General features: G+C 40.0%; 2 protein-coding genes across 5 annotated transcripts in view; both read right to left on the bottom strand.

Moving 5' to 3' along the window:
* LOC120559161 (tumor necrosis factor receptor superfamily member 14-like) overlaps positions 1–21,234 on the bottom strand; it is a 202,390-nt gene that overhangs the window by 117,549 nt on the left and 63,607 nt on the right. The window lies entirely within an intron of this gene.
* Positions 1–21,234, bottom strand: part of LOC120559159 (tumor necrosis factor receptor superfamily member 14-like) — a 57,671-nt gene that overhangs the window by 26,412 nt on the left and 10,025 nt on the right. For all 4 annotated transcript variants that reach the window (XR_005639219.1, XR_005639220.1, XM_039800686.1 and 1 more), the window contains exons 2-3: positions 18,843–18,974; positions 14,829–14,922 (exon numbers count right to left, since the gene is read on the bottom strand). Coding sequence is in view for 2 of the 4 variants with exons in the window: in XM_039800686.1 (XP_039656620.1) it covers positions 14,829–14,922; positions 18,843–18,881 (133 nt within the window). In the remaining 2 variants the exon portion in view is untranslated. The remainder of the gene's footprint in view (positions 1–14,828; positions 14,923–18,842; positions 18,975–21,234) is intronic.

Below are 21,234 nucleotides of genomic sequence, written 5' to 3'. Positions count from 1 at the left end.
TTGTGCCACAGTTTGAGAACCTGTGGGCTACAGCACAGCGACAATGGTTATCAAAACTAAATGTTTTCTCATTGGATTCTGATCTCAAAACGCTCCAAAAGGCTTAAGTATAGAGACAGTTTACTCCAAAGTAATTTAGTTTGAGGGCATAACCAAAATAAATGCACAAGAGTTTCACTTTGATGAAGCTGGCTCATCATTGAGTGAATCAAGTGATCAAGCTGTCCTATAAGAAGACCGTGCGTCCTCTCGTCCTGCCTTTGGCTCTGCTGCCTGTCTGCATTGAGAATACAAACACAGCTTTGTTAGTTTGTTTGGAGATGGAAGAACCAGAAACACCACCTTCAACACCTTTGACTTGGAGTCATCGTGGCGGTGAGGGTGAGGGTGAGGAAGGAGGCCACCCCTGGCGGTTCATGACATGCTGTTGGACCTTCCCGTCCTTGTACTGCTGCTACAGCCAAAGGAACTGTGAAGGTCCTTTAGGCTAAACATTTGGAATAATATAAACAATATGATATTCAAACTTTTGACTGCTTTCTTTAATAACTACATAACACAATACTTTTACTTTCAGTACTTGAGTAGTGCATTTTAAAATAAACTTCTTGCAATGCTTAATTACAAAACAAAAAATTTTGAATACTTTAGTACTTCCACTTAAGTGTGGTGCTTAAAGAGCACTTCAACTTCTACTCAAGTCACTTTTTTGATAGAGCACTTGTACTTTTACTCAAGTCTGGGTCTCTACTACTTTATACATGTCTGATGTTAACCTAGATATCCTTTCAGCCTCAACTGGCACACGGTTGCTGCCCTTGTAGTTCCTGATGTGATGCATTTCCTGCCACAGCCACAGTGGGTTGTTGTCTGTGAGCTGGTCCTTATTCAGGTCGGCTAAACACAGCTACAGATTACATGACAATAATGAAATGTCAGCATACAGGTCAGGTGGAGTATTTACACATATGATCTGTGTATTTAAATCAAAGAGGTGATGTGTATACTTTGAACAATGTTCTCACTGGTTATATTTACAGTTCATTAGCTAATTGTAGCCTCTACAGTTTCAAATGTGGCATATTGTAGTATTTCTTTATTATTGGCAAATCTTTCATTGTTGGGCATTCATCTAAAGTACTTTTCTTTAAGAGCATTTCTCAGGTTTTATTCTGAAAGCACTCATTCTGTAAATTGAAATCTTCCTCTGGACTTGAAGCCAGCTCTTGCTTTACTTCCACTATTTATACAGCTTAGTTAACAGATCCACATACCTCAAATTGTTCTTTGTTTTGAATCTGCACGTGATGCATGCATAGATTCCCTTTTTGATAATAGGGAAACAAGAGACGATAACCAAAAGAACCAAAGAATTTGAAGAAACCAAGAGGAAATGAAAGCATTTATTTTCAGGTCATCTTGATACTTATAAACAAAAGGTTCTCAACATGTGGGGGAGGGGGGAGGACAAGGTGGTCTTTCAAACAAATATAAATCAATATAACATAACTAGGCATGGTTAATCCCTTCCTCTGAAAACAAAAATCAAGCATAAACAGACACAAAGGGAAAAGACTTAACTTGCTTTTCTGAAAAAATAAATAAATAAATGAAAATACAGAGGTGGCACCAACCGAAAGTCCTAGTGTCTCTAGACAAACGTTAACTTTGTGTCAAAAGAGCAAAGGATACCCTAACTCATATTTCCTCGCTCCTCCTTGAACCGGCTCAGGCAGGTTAAAGAGTGTGAGCTCTCAAGGTGTGATCCTTTTATTTATGGTCCAACTATGATAAGAAACTTGATATCTGAGGGAACTGAGCAGCATTACTGGAATGCGTAGATGGAAACCAATCATGCTTAACACCAAACCAAGCGACTCTACCTGTCTGGGCCTGTTACAATGTACATTAGTGTTCTCTGATATTTACCTGGCTGGATCACTAACTAAGTCTTTATAGTGTCATGGCCAGAGATATGCTGACATGACACTAAGTGAACTTGTGTGGCTTGTATTATACACTTAATTTGCATATCTTGCATATAGAGCTCTGTGACCTTATTAAGATGCCGATAAGTATTTATCTTTTTCATTTCAGGTGAGGCGAAACATGCGGATGTTGCCTATCCTCCAGCCTACAGAAGAAACAGAGTAATTAAAAAAAACTATTAATGTTATTGACATTGTTACCTCTTTATATCAGGGGTTGGTGTGTAGATGAAATGAAGCCAAAATATCTCGTTCTCCCCCCTGGTGGCTGGCTACTGTACAGGTCATAACCCCCACCCCCTCCATGTAAATGGATGGAACATGGGCCAAAAGGTACACGTCAAATACATTTTTCACAAATATGGTTTCTTTAATTGTAGTTCTGATCATGCTGATGTTTGTTCAAGTGTTAACTTTCCTGAGAAGTTTGAACAAGTTAACAGGGTGAAACATCATGATTGACTCGCGATTGGGCGGGACTTTACTACTGCGCAGACTCTGGCTCCAAAATTGCAAGATTGCGGCATCCGTATCCGGGATATTTTGGCTTGACTGTAACACAGTGGGAGGATGACACAGGTATATACGCATTATACCCACTAAGAAAGATCCAGGATTTTCATATACCCACTTAAAAATGCCCAATGACACGCAACAACATACTTTCCATTATATTTTTGTTATATTTTGAATTGTCATCTGTGTTTTTCTTCTTCACATAGGCTATATACAGGTATTTTTTCTGAAGGTAAATATGGTGCAAAACGTGAGAGCTTGTAGAATACGATGTGAGAACTTACAGAACAAAAAATCTGAACTTGTATGTTAAAATTTGCACTTGTAAAACTAAAATTTACACTTGTAAAAAAACTTTAACAGTCAAACTGAAACACTGGCGGTGAGCTCCAGGTCCTGCAGCTGCAGACGGACCGTCACCAGTGGGAATCGGCCAGCGTAGCAACATCGCTATTATTGCCAGAAAGCTTCGCTGCCGACCTCGACCTGCATTCGGAGCTCCAGCGGGACACGGAGAGCCCCACACCCGGCAACCACAATGTGCCGCTGCTACCTTTGACCTGGAGCTCACCGCCAGTGTTTCAGTTTGACTGTTAAAAAGTGTTAAGATAATTAAAAGGTATTTATTTAGAAGCAGGCTGGTTGGTTAGTTAGCTAACGCTAGCTTGTTATTCCACCAGGCTTCCATGCTACATAGCTAAATAAGCCGGACAGAGTTGACCCTCATCTGGCGATAGAAACCCTGCTTTCCCCCTTCTGTTGGCTCAGAGCTCCACAGCTTAAGTCCACAGGTACAAATTAGTTTTGCACCAGATGTATCGCAACAAATGTTGCAAAAGTCGAGGCGCAGATTCGCCACTTTGTGATGCGAGAGAGCAACATATGTGAAGTTGCAGTGACAGATTTGAGAGGTTGTAATCACTGAGTTGTGGTTGTGATGGAAAATGAACCTGAGTAAATGACTTCAAATTCAGATCACGTGTGTGAATATTTTTTACAAGGGCAAATGTTAGTTTTACAAGTGCAAATTTTAACATACACGTTCAGATTTTTTGTTCTGCAAGTTCTCACATTGTATTCTACAAGCTCTCACGTTTTGCACCATATTTACCTTCATAGTATTTCCACTGTATATTGGTGCATAAAAGTGTATCCAAATACAGGAAATTAAGTCGTTCTCAAATTCTCAAAACTTCCCTGGGGGAGGACACCCAGACCCCCCACTATGATAGACAGATTCTGGCCAATATATATATATATATATATATATATATATAATATATATATATATATATATATATATATATATATATTGGCCAGAATCTGTCTATCATATATATATATATATATATATACACACAGTACAGTATACCCATTAGAATACATTGGACTACACTACTGGAGGAAGTGGAGACGTGTCCTTGTCCTGCGTCTTTATTTCCAGTCGGTGGTTTATAGGTTTGCCTTCACATCAACCGTTGGTGTGTGAATCTGCAGAACCAGATAAACCAGATCTAACCAGAGGAAGAGAACGGAACAAATGTTTTCATTAGATAAGACAGATAAGAAAAAAATTGTCAAAGTCAGCTGAGGACAGATATGGGTGTTCCCCCCTATGACAAAGAATAATGTATGTGTTGGGTTTAGCAAGTTTCTTATGTTAAAGTCTCTGTGATAATTTAGGGAATAACAAGGTGAAAACACATGAAAAATAACTCTTTGCTCCAAACAGAGAATGAAAGAATAAGATGGCAAATAAAACTAAAACTAAAATGAGAAGAAAAAGACGGAAGAAGAAAGAGAGGAGGGAAATATAAACGAAAAGAACAACAAATATCTTGTTTGACCTGAGGTTATTAAAGAGAATTTGCCTTCCATATTCTCAAAAAATGTATTAAGTATAGCATTCCGTAACCAAAATCTCAAAAGAGTATATGTTCATAGCTTGTCAAGGCATCGTTATTTAATGATTGTAGCAACCACCTTCCCTCTATATTTTACAGACAAAATTATTTGATAAATTATACCATAACATTAGTCTGTCCTTCCAGAAAAATTATTTTGTGATTGTTGCGGGCAAAAATCCTTGATTATGCAGCACATTTTCTTAAAAAATGCGATGGAATATGCGGGAACTTGCAAAAATTGCGGGAACTTGCAAAAACTGCGGTTTGATGAAAAAGAGAAAAAAAGTGATTCCCCCCAACACCCTGCTTTTTGATGATGTTCACGTCGCGTAATTACGTCACTTCATAACGTTCCCATGGCAACAGGGGAAAATGGCTGCTCTTGTGGGAAGTAAACGCAACATTTTTCAACTTTCTGCTAAGATGTGCGTGGAAATTGGCAATTTATGCGGCAAAAGTGAGGCATATTTGAAAAAATGCGTCCACCGCATAAATATGTGGACTTGATTATGCATTGAATTATGCACTGATTATGCATTGAATTATGCAATCACATAATCACGTTTTTCTGGAGGGATTGATTAGTAATTCATGTGCTCCATGTGATTATTTTAGTGCCTCAGTTTTTTCCATTTGTTCTCTCAGCTTAATGATATATGCCCTTTAACTACTTCATCAATTCCCACAAGGCCAAGTTGTTAGGTGCTTATTAATGAAGGGGGTCAAATGTGTTAGCTGGTGTAAGGTATTTTACAGGGACGTGCTCAGACATTTGGAGGGGCTATTGCTCTAATCTGGAAAAAAGACATTGAAGGCCACGGAGTTCAGAGAATTGGAGGACCCAAATCCAGAGACAGCCAGGCAGTGGTGAGTTTGAGGATTTAATCACAAAAGAAATACTACCAAAGGAGTCCTCTAGGCAGCAGGCAAAAATCATTCCAGAATGTAGATGAAGCAAAAGAACTGGAATACCAAAAAACTGGAACACAGAGACAACTGTGTTAGACTCCACACAAACACCCAAAACATTACAATAACCTACCAGACAACGAAAACACAGAGACTAAATACAAGAGGTAACGAGGAACAAGAGACAGGTGACACGAGGACTCAGGAACACGTGAAACAAATCAGGGTGGGGCAGACAATTACAAAGGCGGGAAAACACAAGGCAGGAAGTTAAACAAGACAAGACAGAACAGACTACCAAAATAAAACAGGAAACAGAAACATACACAACCATAACACCCTCGGTTACACTGGTTATTCTGTGGGTGGTGGGAGAGGCTGGAAAGGTTGCGGTTGTGAACTGTACTAAAACGTAACGCTACGCACGCTCCAAGAAGTAGCAAACTGTAACTGCCGCCATAACAACACAAAGCAAATTGCAAATGAACTGCAACAATGATGCTGAAAACATGAATGTAATTTATTTGACGACAAAGTCCTAATAATATCAATTATTATTATTTTATTGAAGAACGTCAAGCAGATTCTAGGCCAATCGTCTCTGATGCGTTATTATGGATCCCACTCAACGTCTAGGCAAGTCCCGCCCTCAAAGGAGCCTGATTGGTGAGGTTAGGCATTGACCTCGAGTGGTTAATGTTAGGATAGCTGACTGGTCAGAGGACAGGACCTGGGGTCCGTTCCAGGTAGGAGGTTTAATAAACTCTGAGTCTAACCCTGATGTCTGAGTTGATTTACCCTGAGATGGGAAACTCTGAGTTTTCGGTTCCAGAACAGCTGATATGAGTTGGTTCAATCAACTCGGAGTATGTTCACTCAGGGTTACGCGCGTGCACAAAAGGCAGTATGAATGGAGCCATGATTCTACGATTCACCATGGTAACAACCACAAACAAACGGGTCGGGCGGAATACTTCCGCGCACAAACAGCGAGTTTGAACATGTGTTTCGTTAAAAAAGCAAGACAGCGGCTGCTGCTGCAAAAGAGAGAGAATTGGTGTGGGAGAAAATTGCTGCTCGAGTCAATGCGTAGCTACACATTCACAGTGTATTAATTTCATATTTAATCACAGTTAACTTATAATATTACTGGTGAAAACTGGAATTGTATTAGGCCTACACCTATAATTTCATTTAGGTGCAATCCTGCGGGCGAAAAAGTAAACTATACTAATCCCATTCTGAGGCTGCAGCACCATGATCATTAACAGAACTATAATGTATAATGATGTATTTCTTTTTAATGGCTCTACTGTCCAGGGAACACTACAAAAAAGTTTAAAAAACGTTTCAGAGCGAGTCACAATTTTCTGATTGCTCTGCATACAGTGGCTTAGCCTACTATTAGCCTACAGTATGATCCGCTATACTGTTGTTAAGAAAACTGCTGTTTGCAAAAAACATAATGCGACACAAAGAATCTGCTTGGATGTTAAAGCCTGTCCACGATGGTTGATGTTAGTGATATGAGGACGGATAAGGTATCTACATATCTAATGGACTGTGATAAAAAATACCTCTCAAATCGGTTATGTGGAAATGAAAATACATCTATAGTCGGGACTCAATACCGACGTAAACTCTCTGTGAATTAATACAGCTTTTTCATCAATGGGATCGTCGACAAAAGGACGTGACATGTTTGAGAAAAAACGTTTTATAATCTGCCAAATATAAACCAATACGTTTTTTATTCATGCAGATAAAACTGCATTAAAATGCTTCGATACAGACATATGAATGAATGAGGAATGAGTTTCTCCTCCCTCTCAGTGGGAGGAGACTGAGAGAAACTCGAGGTTTCTTGAAGAAAACCTGCTCCCGACCAGGTTAGGTTCACAGACTCAGTTACCATAGTAACTGACTCCGAGGTTAAGTTACCTCTCTTTCTGGAACGGAAAACCTAGAGTTTCCCTCATCTCAGGGTTAACAAACTCTGAGTTTTCACTAAACCTGCTTTCTGGAACGGGCCTCTGAACAAATCAGGTTACGTTACTTTGCGTGAGCATGGACGCCTGGCCAATAGTAGCGTGTGAATACTATTAAAGGGCAGGTCTTATGTAGAAGTTGCGTGGGTTCCATAATAACATGTCTAGCGTTGCATCTCCTGGCTCTTATTTGATAGCTCCTTGACTCCTCGGTCCTCGGCTGTTCTGTTGTTCTATCCCTCCTCGGTGAAGGCCGTCTCTAAGCTCTTATTCCTGCCCAGAGGACAGAGGGGCGAGCATCGAGGAGGGATCATCGAGGAGCTATAGCCAAGGATACACGAGAGCAGCCTTCCCGGAAGCCGTGCAGCTGAAGGAGTTGCTAACTCCGCCCAAACAGCTGATGAATTTACGTGACACTTCAGAGAAAAGGACGTCTCATTCCTCTAAAACACATTTGCTTGATGCCTCTCTCCTCCCATGATTTCTTCACGTCTTGCCCGTGCCTCCTAGGTGGAATGGACTAAGTTGCGAGGAAGGGAGGCAAGTGAAGGAGTCAAGGAGGCAATTTAAGGGCTATGAGATGCAGTTTAGGACACATCACACATGCCTTTTTCATCGTCTTCATGTAGTTTAACAGCAGTGCAATACCGCCATCTACTGGAGAGTGCTGGGATCGTGCTTCTTTTACCACTGACAGTAAAACACCCTTCAAATACAAAATAAAACTATCAAAGGCCTCCTTGGTTTGTCTTTCCATTGTTCCAACAATCTCTGGTTTGGTTGAAATAAACCCTTAGTAAGTAAATCTCAATTTTACAATGAGTCCTCTGGGAAGTCTCTATCAGTAAATGCAGTGTGTTAATTATGTGGTCTGATTTGTGAGTATCTGTTATCCCTTTTAGTTCTGTTGTTTGAAAGAGACAAAGCGATGTGTGTCTTTGAATTGTAAAGTGATATTCATTGACAGGAATGTTTTGTTTGGACATTTTTTGAAATGCGTAATCTTGTGAATAAATTTGTTTTCTTTGTATTTTGTGTTTGAGCATTCAGTTTAGTACATTGTATTACCACCATATGACAGGTTATTAGGTTATAAGTTATCTTCAATTCATGATTAGTTGTCAACTACTAAATTAATCTCCAACTATAAACCATTAACCAGTTTGAGTATTTTAAATTCTCTGATTTCAGCTTCTTAAATTGATGGTTTCTGGTTTCTTCTCTCCTCTGTGAAAGTAAACTGAACATCTTTGAGTTTTGGACAAAACAAGACATTTCAGGACGTGATCTTGGGCTTTTGGGAAAAACTTTTCACCATTTTCTGACATTTTATAGACCAAACAACTAATCGATTAATAAAAAAAATAATCAGATTTCACAACAATGAAAAGCAGTTGGTTGCTGCCCTAATTCACATGTTACTGAAGCCCATGGCTTTCTTTTTTGGAACAACGGGCAGATTAATAACAATATGAACCGTGCCCTGAATAGGAGAATTTGCTCAAACATTTGATTGGTTAGGTGTGTTATGTATAGCAATTTAAAACCTAGTATGTCAATTCCATCGAAGCTCCATTTACCAAAATCTTTCTACTTTCAAAGTCAGGGTCAGCTCCAACAGCAGTCCTTCAGCTGATAGCACTTTTGTGCTACTCCTATATGTGTGTGTGTGTGTGTGTGTGTGTGTGTGTGTGTGTGTGTGTGTGTGTGTGTGTGTGTGTGTGTGTGTGTGTGTGTGTGTGTGTACTGTAAATGGGTACTACTGGTTGCAGGTCCCTCTCTCTGTGATACTTTTTGACCTTACTGTGATTATTTTCCCATGTTCCACCGAGTGGATATTAACTGAGTAAGTTGAAACATGTATTAGGTGTGTTGCATGATAGCATGTTACACTGACTTTAGTCACTAGAGGTCAGGAGTGCACAGTTTTAAAATGGTTTGATTTCATCCAACATCATTGACCTGAACCGGTGTCATAATTCTTGAGTTATTCCATAATTTCATTTTATGCCTTTATTCATCCTGCGTGTGGAAATACACAATTTTCACAGTTGCACACAAATGAAACACTGGCCTTGATTGCACACATGCTGAGGACCTATACATGCTACACACACTAATGGAGAGATGTCAGAATCAGGGCAGTTGGGGGTTCAGTGCCTTGCTCAAGGGCACCTTGGTAGTGCCAAGGAGGTGAACCGGCACCTCTCAAGCTTCCAATCCATGCTCCGTATTTTGGTCCATACAGGGACTTGAACCGGCAACCCCCCCAACTACCTCGGGACTGAGCTACTACCACCCAGTTTATTCAGTCCCATTTGTAAAAAAAATGTGAAGACAATCCCTCCAGGTGTTCCCGAGATATTGCGTTCACAAGAAGCTGAAGGCATAAAAAGTCAACATGCCTAATATTACAAACTCGCAGGGGTTAAATGAGGGCATGTTTCAACCATCAAGGCGTTTCTTTTGCCTAGTCAAGATATTACCTCATAAATATCTTAGCCACTCACAACATCCAGCATGTGCTCTACCTCTCTCTACCATGTACTGCTGTAGTCCTGGACCTGGACCCAGCTGGTTTGTACATACACAATGCACACTATCCAGTGGTTTGATTCACTTACATTGTATTCATCCTCTGGTCCAGCTGTTATCAAAATGGCTATAAATCACCTCTTGTTGGGCACCACCCAATAAGATCAGAGAGAAGATAATATAAAGTATTTTACTAAAAACAATGTATATGGACTAATACAAAAGTAATCCCTCTCCATCATCACTTATAACCCACTAGAATTGTGTGGTGGTGTCAATGACTGTATACAAGTTATTTCAAAAGGTTATTACATTTTTTGTGTTCATGTCCAGGATAAAAATCACTTCTCTACAGGAAACTACAACAAACTTCGAGCTAGCAAGCTACACACTTGAAGATTTGGATCATACAACAAGGCAGGCCTGCTTGGTTCTTTTGGGGAATGATTATAAAGATTTACAAAGAATATGTTTAGGGCATTTCCTCTCTAACTGGGACGTTTTGGGACCGATTGATGGGATAGCTGTGGATGAAATACACACGGAGATACACTGGTAAGAGCAAATTACGTTTAACCATGTATCCGCTAATTTAAATAGCTCATGTTACTGTATTGTGTTAACTGTTAACTTTATTTAATATTTTATGTGGCGTTCTTTCCAGAGATTATTTAGCAGAGCCACCCTCGCTGCGTCCAGAGCTTAGCACCGCCCAAGACGATTGTGATCGATTTAAAGAAACGCAAACAAACCAGAGCGTTTTTTTCTCCTATCCCAGAATGCATCTGTGGTGTATGTGAGACTAGATGGGAGCTGACGATGTGACTGAAACAAGATGGCCCAAATCCAAGTCGGCAGCTTTTCTGTTCTCTAAGAGATGGTTCTGATCTCCTAGTAGTTTCCTGCAAAGTGGACTACACAGGGTATTTAGCCATTTTAAATATGCTTTTAAACTGAACTGTGTAGTAAGAACTGAACGGTTCATTACTTACCCGGAAGTTGACAAGCAAGATTACCCATCAGTCATTACGCCTCGCTGGAATGACGCCGTACATCTTGTAAATAAATCAATTCCCATTTATTCATAACTTACATACATTTCAACAGACTTCATTATATTTTATAGTTCAGTGTTTGTTTCAATATTTTAGTTCAGTAGTGCAACATTTTCACACAAGCAGCAACAGTTTCTGTGTATGGCTACTTTGTGAGTTGTGAGTTGAGCAGCTGATCAGAAGAGAAGTGAGGAGCCTCTGTGGTCTCTGATGTCAGCAGCCAAGGTAGAGAAAAGAGACACACATGATCAAGTTCATACTTGGAGTCCAGTATCTTAACAGTGTTCAGGTCCAACTCTCTGTGACCACCAGAGAAGATCAATAAAACCTGCATGTATAATTACATGAAGACGCTGCAAGGCACCACATAACAACTTAGACAGAGACATTCCTTCACAGCTATCCAATAAATGAAGAGTCTTGAGCCGTCACATACTAAGTCCGTGCTCCAATTAGTTAATTCAGGGAGGACTTTCAGTTATTCCAGGAGGACTTTTGTCTCCGTCCAGTAACATCTCTGTAAGATAGTGATTCAGGCTGCAGACCAGCAGCTGTTCAATTTAGAGCACAGTGCCCAAAATTCACCATGGACTGATTCATTTCTGTACAACTTACAATGTGTCAGCAACCATTGAACCTGGAACTTTCCTCTGCAGTGTCCGATGAACTGTCTCTGTGTTCAATTTTCACACTCCCACCCTGAGGAGAGAAATAAATTGAGTTTAAACAGAAACATATTATACATTTATAAAGACATGAACATTTAAATGAAGAATTCATTACTGTCTTACCAGCTCTTCTTCTTCTTCTTCTTCTTCTTCTTCTTCTTCTTCTTCTTCATGTGGATGTTTACTGTTTATGGAGTTCTGATAAAAGAGTGATATCATTTAATTACTTCTATACTGAAATCATTTCTACGTTCTACTGTACATACAGTAACATGGACTGAGTAATAACAGTAGTGAGAGTATAATACATACCTGTTCGGGATTGTCTGCATTTCCTTCTCCTCCTGCATCAAAACATTACCAATGAAAAACACCTCAATCAACAACATAATGATCTGCCAATTATATTATGTATTAAAAACATAAATCTTTTAATTGTCTAAATGCCAATCATACCTGTCCGTGTCTTTTCTTCTTTTTGAGACGCCACACCAAAAACAGAGCTATTGGGAGTCCGACCACTAAACAGGTCCCCCACAACGGCCCCCCCGATCACAGTTCCTGAACTTTGTTCTCCACATTCAGCATCTGTGGAAGCAGTTCCTGGTTTTATCAGCAGAAGATCCAATGATTGACATCTGGAATGATAGAGGGACATTTTGACAGGACCATGTGGTAGGGAACCATGCTGCTGTTGGAAGAGTTCAGGTGTGTATTGTCTGATCTGAAGCTTCACTTACTGTGTGTGTGGCTGACACGATGTCAATAATGTCCCATCAGAAAATGTTCCATCTCTGCAGTCAGAGCACTCAGTGTCCCTTAATGCTGTTCCTGTACAAATGATCCAGTTCAGTTTACATATTGTGAAGAGAACAACGTGTTCAATGACATCTTTACATTTCATCAGATCTGTCTGATCTCCTTTCAGTGGATTTAAAAAACTATTTGATTGTTGACATTTTTGAAGCAGACAGTTAAAAATACATAATTATTATATACAATACAACATTTCTTTGTTTCAAGTCCCAAAATATAATCTTTCACAAGCTTTTCATATTTCAGGAAAAATTACTCATTCCAGTCTCTTCTCAGACTCTTATTAAGTTAATTAAGGTTATTTCCTCTGAACATTGGTGTTCTCATTTAAAATTACACCTATAATCAAATTAAAGTTATACCTATAATCTCAAAGTCAACACAATAAACTAACCTTTTTGGCTGATATATTGTCCTGGTTGACAGCTGCTGTGTTTCTGTGCTTCCACACAGCTGTTTCCTGAAGATAACAGACAGTAGAATCCCTCCAGTGGTTCACAAACTGTATCTGAGGTAGTCGTACATGGCGTCTTCATCTTTAAACCAGAACCTGTCAACACATAAAGATGTTACATATATGTATTTTGTCTCTTCTGCTATAGAGCTACATGCTAAAATCGTCCCATTTATAAAAACAGAAAATAAAAGTCCAAGGTGATACCAACAACCAATATCTTAACTGCAAAAAGACTTTTGATCATGTTGACTGCTATTTACTTACACTAGCGGCGCCAGGATTTTGATTGGAGGTGGGCCTCCAGAGATTTTTAGGGCCAGTTAAAATAAGCCAAAAAATGGGTTCCCATGCATACAGACACTAAGCATTATTATTATTATTAGCCTATTTGCCTTGCTGGTGTGAGGGGGTGGCTAGGTGGCTACGGGAGGACTTGATGGGGAGAGGGCGGCCGAGCAGGATGGTAACTCGTCACTTGTAACCACGTTACTTAAAATGGCAGGAGTTTCCTCCTCCTGTTTCTTGCTGAATTTAAAAGAAAAAAAGCTGCTTTGCTTTGCATTGAGTTTCATATTAGCTAATAGCTACAATCTGTGTCTGTCTCATTGAGCTTGCTCGAAAAGCTTGTGCGCTAACGTCATTCATTTCATTGGATCACTTGCTGGTGACAATGCAGCCTGTGGGCAGGCTTAAGAGTCCACATGTGGGGTAGAAGCCGCTGATTGGCTGAGAAGCTTTCACTCAAAGCTTTCCTCGGGCTGCTTATTGGATGAACTGCTAGAATGAAAATCACTCACTACTCACTATAGGCCTGGGTCAAAATGGGCGGGCCCGGACCTATAATGGGTGGGCCTAGGCCCACCCGGGCCCAATGGTAGCACCGCGGGTGTTGAAAAGAAGCTTTTATGACACAAAATAGTCTTCACTGGTCTCACAGTATTTCATAACACATGAGGTCTTTGTTTCTGGGTGCAGTCTGTAATTCTGCAGTGCAGTAAACTCTTCTAAATGACTCTCTGCATCTTCACAATGACACTGTTAAACCAGTCTTTAGTTTTCTCAGTTCTTACACAGCATTAACAGTGGGACCAGCAGTGATAAGCCTACTACATCTAGGCTTAGTCATACATTTGAACTAATAATTTTATATATATATATATATATATATATATATATATAGTCAAAAGTTTGGACACACCTTCTCATTCAATGTGTTTCTTTATTTTCATGACTATTTACATTGTAGATTCTCACTGAAGGCATCAAAACTATGAATGAACACATGTGGGAATTATGTACTTAACAAAAAGTGTGAAATAACTGAAAACATGTCTTATATTTTAGATTCTTCAAAGTAGCCACCCTTTGCTTTTTGATAACTCTGCAAACCCTTGGTGTTCTCTCAATGAGCTTCATGAGGTAGTCACCTGAAATGGTTTTCACTTCACAAGGTGTGCTTTGTCAGGGTTAATTAGTGGAATTTTTCTCCCTTATTAATAAAAAAACAAGGGTGGCTACTTTGAAAGAATCTAAAATATAAAATGTTTTCAGTTATTCCACACTTTTGTTAGTAATAAATCCATATGTGTTCATTCATAGGCTGACTTCCGATGAAACAATGTAAATAGTCATGAAAATAAAAAGGAAACGCATTGAATTAGAAAGTGTGTCCACACTTTTGGCCTGTACTGTATATATAAATAAGTCTACCTGAATCACAGCGTGCACAGCGAAAACATTCTGTAAGTCCTGTAGGATGATTCATAAATGTTCCTTCATCGCAATCCAGACAGGAAGTACTTCTGAACTCTGTGCAATGGTTTCTAACTCGACTTCCTGTTGAAAAGAAAACCAACAATTTCATGCAATATAATGTTTCTAATGAAAGGGATACTATGCCAATGTAAATGCAGCTCTGTGTCATGGCAGTGTGGGGGCAGGTGTTTGGCTTCCCTCCGTGGCGCTAGTGCACATTCAATCAGATCTTACCAGCAGGACACCTAGGACAGCATTGATCCCCGTTCAGATACTCTGTTGGATTACATGTGAGGGTATGTCCTCTGAAGACACTCAGCACAAGTATCTGTGAAGAGAAGCCTGGTTAGAACATACAACACATACTGCAAATCAAATTCATTGATAGAAGCTGTTGAAATGAACTCTGATAGAAATCCTTCTAAATTTCCAACTGCACATGAAGGCAGCACGGAAAGCAGCGGAGAAAAAGAAAAGAGATGAAGCAAGAGTTGAAGGGACTTTCCTTTGTTGTTGCAGGACACAGTCGCCTATTGTTACACAAACTCATGGGCAGTTAAGTGCTTGGGTTTAGTTTTTTACGGCTGCAATGTAATGCTCTCCTCAGCAGGACTCCTAGCAAGAACCTTCAAAGATTACAACACATCTAAAACAGCTCTAGCTAGGATCCTAATGAAGATGAGAATGTACGACCATATCACACCCATCCTTCACTCACTCCACTGGCTTCCTGTCTCATACAGGATTGAGTTCAAAATCTCCCTACTCCCCCATCAGTGCATCCATGGTAATGCCCCTCCCTACTTAAAGAGCTACTCACACCACAAACCTCCTCACGTAACCTCCGCTCCAGAAACAAAGTCCTTCTTCACCCCCACAGGACCAAACTCGGCACCATGGGGGATCAGGCTTTCTGCTCAGCTGCTCCTTGCCTGTAGAGTTCCCTCCCAGACCACCTGAGAGCTCCATAAACCACGGACTCTTTCAACAAGGCCCTAAAAATCTTTTTTTAGCAACCTTTCTCATAAATCTCTATTTGTCTTATTGTTTGTCTTTATTTCTTTGCTTTGCTTTTTACCCTGTTTTTATCCTTCAGCACTTTGGGATTGATTTGTCAATGAAAAGTGCTCTAGAAATAAAATGTATTAATATTATTATTATTACCTTCAGAGCAGTGGCGATTTCTTTAAGACTGCAAGGGAAGCTCGGCTTCCCTCAATGTCAAAAAAGTAATGGTCAAATATGTACTATTGTGTTAACACGTTCATCTCGAAGACTCGATTTCCTTCTCATACATTCCCGTAGCATCACAGTGCATTTCCTTGTTGAAGCCTGGCGTCCATGGACTTCAATGGGGCTGCTTTGATCAGTTTTTCTCAGTGCTTCGAAACTAGATGGTCATTGGATATATGCTGCGAATATGTCCCGCCCACGAAAGCTCAGCGTCTCTGGTGGTGGAGGAGTGGGCTGGCCAGGACTGAAACTTCCATGTTCTCACACGAAACTTTCATGTGGGCACGCAAAACCAAAACCTTTTCACATGAAAGTTTCATGTGAGCACATGAAAGTATTGTGTGAGCACATGAAACTAAACCTTAGGTTTGTTTTCATGTGCGCCGCTTTGAAACCCATTTTGCGCTGTTACAAACAGAATAGAATAGCTTAATGTCAGATAACTAGTGATGGTCAAATGAAGCTTCGCGAACCAGTGTCTTTACTTTCTGAGCTCACTAGATGGTGCTGTTTGTTCAACAAAGGGTTTGAAAACCCATTGAATTGCCATTCATTTAACCTTTTTTTTTAACAGAGAGCGCCATCTAGTGAGCTCAGAAAGTAAAGACACTGGTTCGCGAAGCTTCATTTGACCATCACTACAGATAACGTCCATAATAATTGGACTTTGGGTTAGATTTTTTGACAGCTTTAAGTGGTTATGAGGAACAATAGGAGAAAGAAATTTGATCATTGATCATTGTTTAGGTACATTAATCCATGTTAAGCTTTTTCACGTTAGGACTTATACAGCCCATGAGAACCATTGGGAGTCAACCCACAGCCGCTCCGCTGCCCTGCTGAAAATGTGAAGCAAAAACGCTTAACGTTATAATGTCCATAATAATAGGACTTGGGTTAGATTTTTTGACAGTTTTCAGTGGTTATGAGGCGCAATATAAGAGAGAAATTTGGGGATCATTGATCGTTGTTTAGGTACATTAAACCACTGTTAAGCTTTTTCACATTAAGCGTTTTAGAATTATCCCGTTCAGTTCTCGTATTAATCAAACATTCTCTTTCCTTTGTTAATCCATTCTCCTTGCATTTTGTGTAGGCCCTACATCTACCTATATCCGTGAGTTGGCCAGATGTTTGTAACTGTTCATAAATGAAAGTAATTGCCCGATCCAAATTGCTGTCCCTTAATGCGCCGGAACAGGTTAAATACATTTTAAATGTTGTATCAAAACAATATAATGGTGACGACTTGCAAGCAAAGCAACAATGTCCTTATAATGAAGACCTAGATTAAAATATAGTGCAACTAATGAACTTTACTGTGGTCATTCAGCTGTCTCCAGTATGGCCCAGGCTACGGCTTTCATGGGCCCACACTAGTTTTGCGTGCTCACACGAAACTTTCATGTGCTCATGTGAAACTTTCATGTGCGCACATGAAAAGGTTTGCGTGCGCACATTAAAGTTTCGTGTGAGCACATGAAAGTTTCACGTGAGCACATGAAACTATAACTTTAGATTTTTTTTGCTCATGTCCCCTTAGGGGCTCCGTAAAAGACAAACGATTGCTAGCCAATGTTCATCATACATTTCATACAATTATTCACCACATTCCTTGTTTCAGTTTAACCTAATTCCCACATTTCCTCCTTCGAGTTTAATATTGTTTTATTAGATCGTTTCATTCATTCGTTCATACAATAGGCTAGGCTAGTGTCGTAAGGGTGAACTAACCAGCTAGCAAACTGCACATGATGGCAGACAATGCTAATATTGTCGACCTGGTTTTAGCAAAGCCATTTGAAAGTCTTCCTTACGAGGAGAAACTTAGAATTAAACAGCAGGACAGATCAACACCTAAGATTGATTTAGTGCAAAAGATAAGGCAAAGTAACAGTAACAGCTCTCTTGGTATGACAAAGTTAGCTGGCTGACTGGAAGTGCTGTGACAAAGAAACGGTACTGGTGGCCATGCACCATGCAGAGCAATGAACTTGAAAAAGAACGGACAGAATTTACATATAAATAAATGGACATGTTTTATGATATAAAGACCAGCAGCCGCCACAGCTTCAGAGTGTTTACAACTTTTTTGTTGCCGCAATAGAGACAGTGATGTTTCCTGTTTCCGGTAATGTTAACGGGACTCTCAGGACGCAATGAGGACAGACAAGTCTGATCTCTGGTCACATGATCGTCCACCGCAGGGGGACATTGGGTTGCTTTTCTCCAAAAGTTGAATCAGACTTAAAGCTATAGTACGTAGTTTCTGCCGGCCCCATGAGGAATTCTAAGTAATGACAACAACACTGTCAACGCGTCCACATGATACAAGCCTTGTGTGACGGCCTGCGCACGGCCGGTTCAGTTTATTTTTGAATTCTTTCCTTTACTTGTGCTGTGTGTGTGTGTGTGTGTGTGTGTGTGTGTGTGTGTGTGTGTGTGTGTGTGTGTGTGTGTGTGTGTGTGTGTGTGAGAGAGAGAGAGAGAGAGAGAATTATAAAGAACAAAGGGTGTAGAAGCCACATATTGTATGTTGTTTATGGTCTCATTGATATTATATTGATTATTATATTGTGCACTTATATTGTAGCTGGTGGGCGTTTTCATCACGGTTTGAGCGGTAGTGATAACATATTGGTTTGCTTCACCTGTTCACCTGTTGGTTTTTGGGGCTTTGACAGAGAGGGGGTGAGTCTGGGAGCGAACACTTTCTGTTGACTGCTGCACTAACACAATTATTTCTACTCACAAGGTAACTTTACATTTGGTAACTGCAGTGCTAGTTGTATTTTAGAGTGGAAGAAGAGGAATAAATCATTGTACAATCTTGAATGCAGTATACAGTGTGTTTAATAATACATCTCTCAGTGTTTAGTTCCTCGCGGCAGCACTTTGTTGGACTGCTTACAGCCGAAACAAAGGCGTTAGAAAGAAAGAAAGAAAGAAATGTTGGAGAGGAGCAATATGATGAATGAATTATAATAAAAGCTTGCTGTAATAAGATTATTTTACCAGCAATGGAGCAACTGTCAAATGTTTTCTTAACATCATTGTATACGGCAGGATCACAGTTTCTATGGACTGAAGACATCTCCCTCAGATTTGGGAGGAAGAGAGACGTCAAATCCAAAACAGGAACACCATCTGGAAACAAAAAGAAGACAACCATGTAGAGATTACACTACACACAGCAGAGATCTGCTCTAATGCAGCTGGAGATGTTGGTGGACTTTGCTGCCACACTTCGATTTTACACCTCACTGCAAATGAACATAACTGAAGGGGGGGGTGATGTCGCAGAGGAGCCAAAGTGTGATGAGAGAAGAAGTTTTCAGAGAAGCTTGAAATGAATAACCACTGTTATGTTCTCTAGGTCTTTTACACTTCACTGGGGATATGTCTATTGACTGGTCACTGCAAATTAAACCAAGGGTTTAAAATGTATGGTTTGTGACCTCTTACAAAAAGAAGTGGCTTGTTGTTGTTGGTTAGTCCAATGCCAATTTCTATGAGTTGTTTTCAGTTCCACTAAGGAGACATTTCCTCTAAACCTCTCACATGGTTTCTTTTAAAAAGGTGCAATATGTAATATACACTTACCTAAAAGGATTATTAGGAACACCCTACTAATACTTTTTTTTTTTTTTTACCCCCTTTCACCTTCAGAACTTAATTCTTCATGGCCTTGATTCAACAAGATGCTGGAAGCATTCTTTAGAAATGTTGGCCCATATTGATAGGATAGCATCCCCGACACCATTACACCCCCACCACCACCCTGCCCAGTGGTAACAAGGCATGACGGATCCATGTTCTCATTCTGTTTACGCCAAATTCTGACTCTACCATCTGAATGTCTCAACAGAAATCGAGACTCATCAGACCAGGCAACATTTTTCCAGTCTTCAACTGTCCAATTTTGGTGAGCTTGTAGCCCATCCGCCTCAAGGTTGTGCGTGTTGTGGCTTCACAAATGCTTTGCTGCATACCTCGGTTGTAACGAGTGGTTATTTGAGTCAAAGTTGAACTTCTATTAGCTTGAATCACTTCGGCCGATTCTCCTCTGACCTCTAGCATCAACAAGGCATTTTCACCCCCCAGGACTGCAGCATACTGGATGTTTTTACTTTTTCAGACCATTCTTTGTAAACCCTAGAAATGGTTGTGTGTGAAAATCCCAGTAACTGAGCAGATTGTGAAATACTCAGACCAGCCCGTCTGGCACCAACAACCATGCCACGCTCAAAGTTGCTTAGATCACCTTTCTTTCCCATTCTGACATTCAGTTTGGAGTTCAGGAGCCCGTTTCACATATTTGAATATAGTGTATATCATATAATTTAATCATAAGTATAATATTACTGGTGAAATACTATTGAACCTATAATCTATTTCATTTAGGTGCAATACTGTGGAACTCCTTTTTAATGGTCCTTACTGGTTTGTATCCAGGGAATACTACAAAAACGTTTAAAACACGCTTCAGAGCGAGACACACTCTTCTGACGGCGCTTTGCTATACAGTGGCTTTACTAAAATGCTCCGCATCACCAATGTTGTAAAGAAAACTGCCGTTTGCAAAAACATTTAATGCGACACAAATAATCTGCTAGAGCATGTCCATGTTACTGATGTTAGTGATATGAGGACGGATAAGGTTATGTAGGATACATAACTGATTAACTGGGAAGAAAAACGATACCGCTCAAATAGGAAGTTATCTGGAAATTAAAATGCGTCAGGCCTCAATATCATCTCCTGACGTACTGTATGTTTAACACCCTGCGAAGTATAGGCTAATACAGCTTCTTCCTCAACGGGAACGTCGACAAAAGGAAATGCCATGTTTTGAGAAAAAAAAACGTATTATAGTCTTAGTCTTATTAGTCGTTTCATAGTAACATGGTTACTATAAAACCTGTTTCTTTATTCATGCAGATACATTAACAAACTGCGCTAAAATGCGCCTGATACAGACTGAATGAATGAATGAATGAATGAGGAAATGAAAGAGGGCTGTGTCAGCAGGCTGGGCTGGTGACAGAGGGAGGAAACTGAGAGAAAATCAAGGTTTCTTGAAACCTGCTCCCGTCCAGGGTACGCCTGTTTTACAGTTCTGCGGAGGTTAGGGTGACCAGACATCCCCGGTTTTGCAGACTTTTTATGTTTAACCCTTGTGTGGTCCTTCGGGTCCCAGTGACCCGAAGGACCACACAAGGATTATGTACTTCCCTTTACTTTGTTGAGAATTGCTCTCTAAACCCTGTTTGTGTAAAGTAAGTAAGTAAAGTTTATTTCTAGAACACATTTAAACACAGTTTAAGCTGACCAAAATGCTGTACAAACAAGAACTAAGGTGCTGTATTAACCCTTGTTTAGAGAGCAATTCTCAACAAAGTAAAGG

This window comes from Perca fluviatilis, chromosome 5 (genome assembly GCF_010015445.1).
Source record: "Perca fluviatilis chromosome 5, GENO_Pfluv_1.0, whole genome shotgun sequence".
Taxonomy (NCBI): Eukaryota; Metazoa; Chordata; class Actinopteri; order Perciformes; family Percidae; genus Perca; species Perca fluviatilis.
Note: the sequence above shows the minus strand (reverse complement) of the source record. Positions and strands in the feature narration are given on the sequence as shown.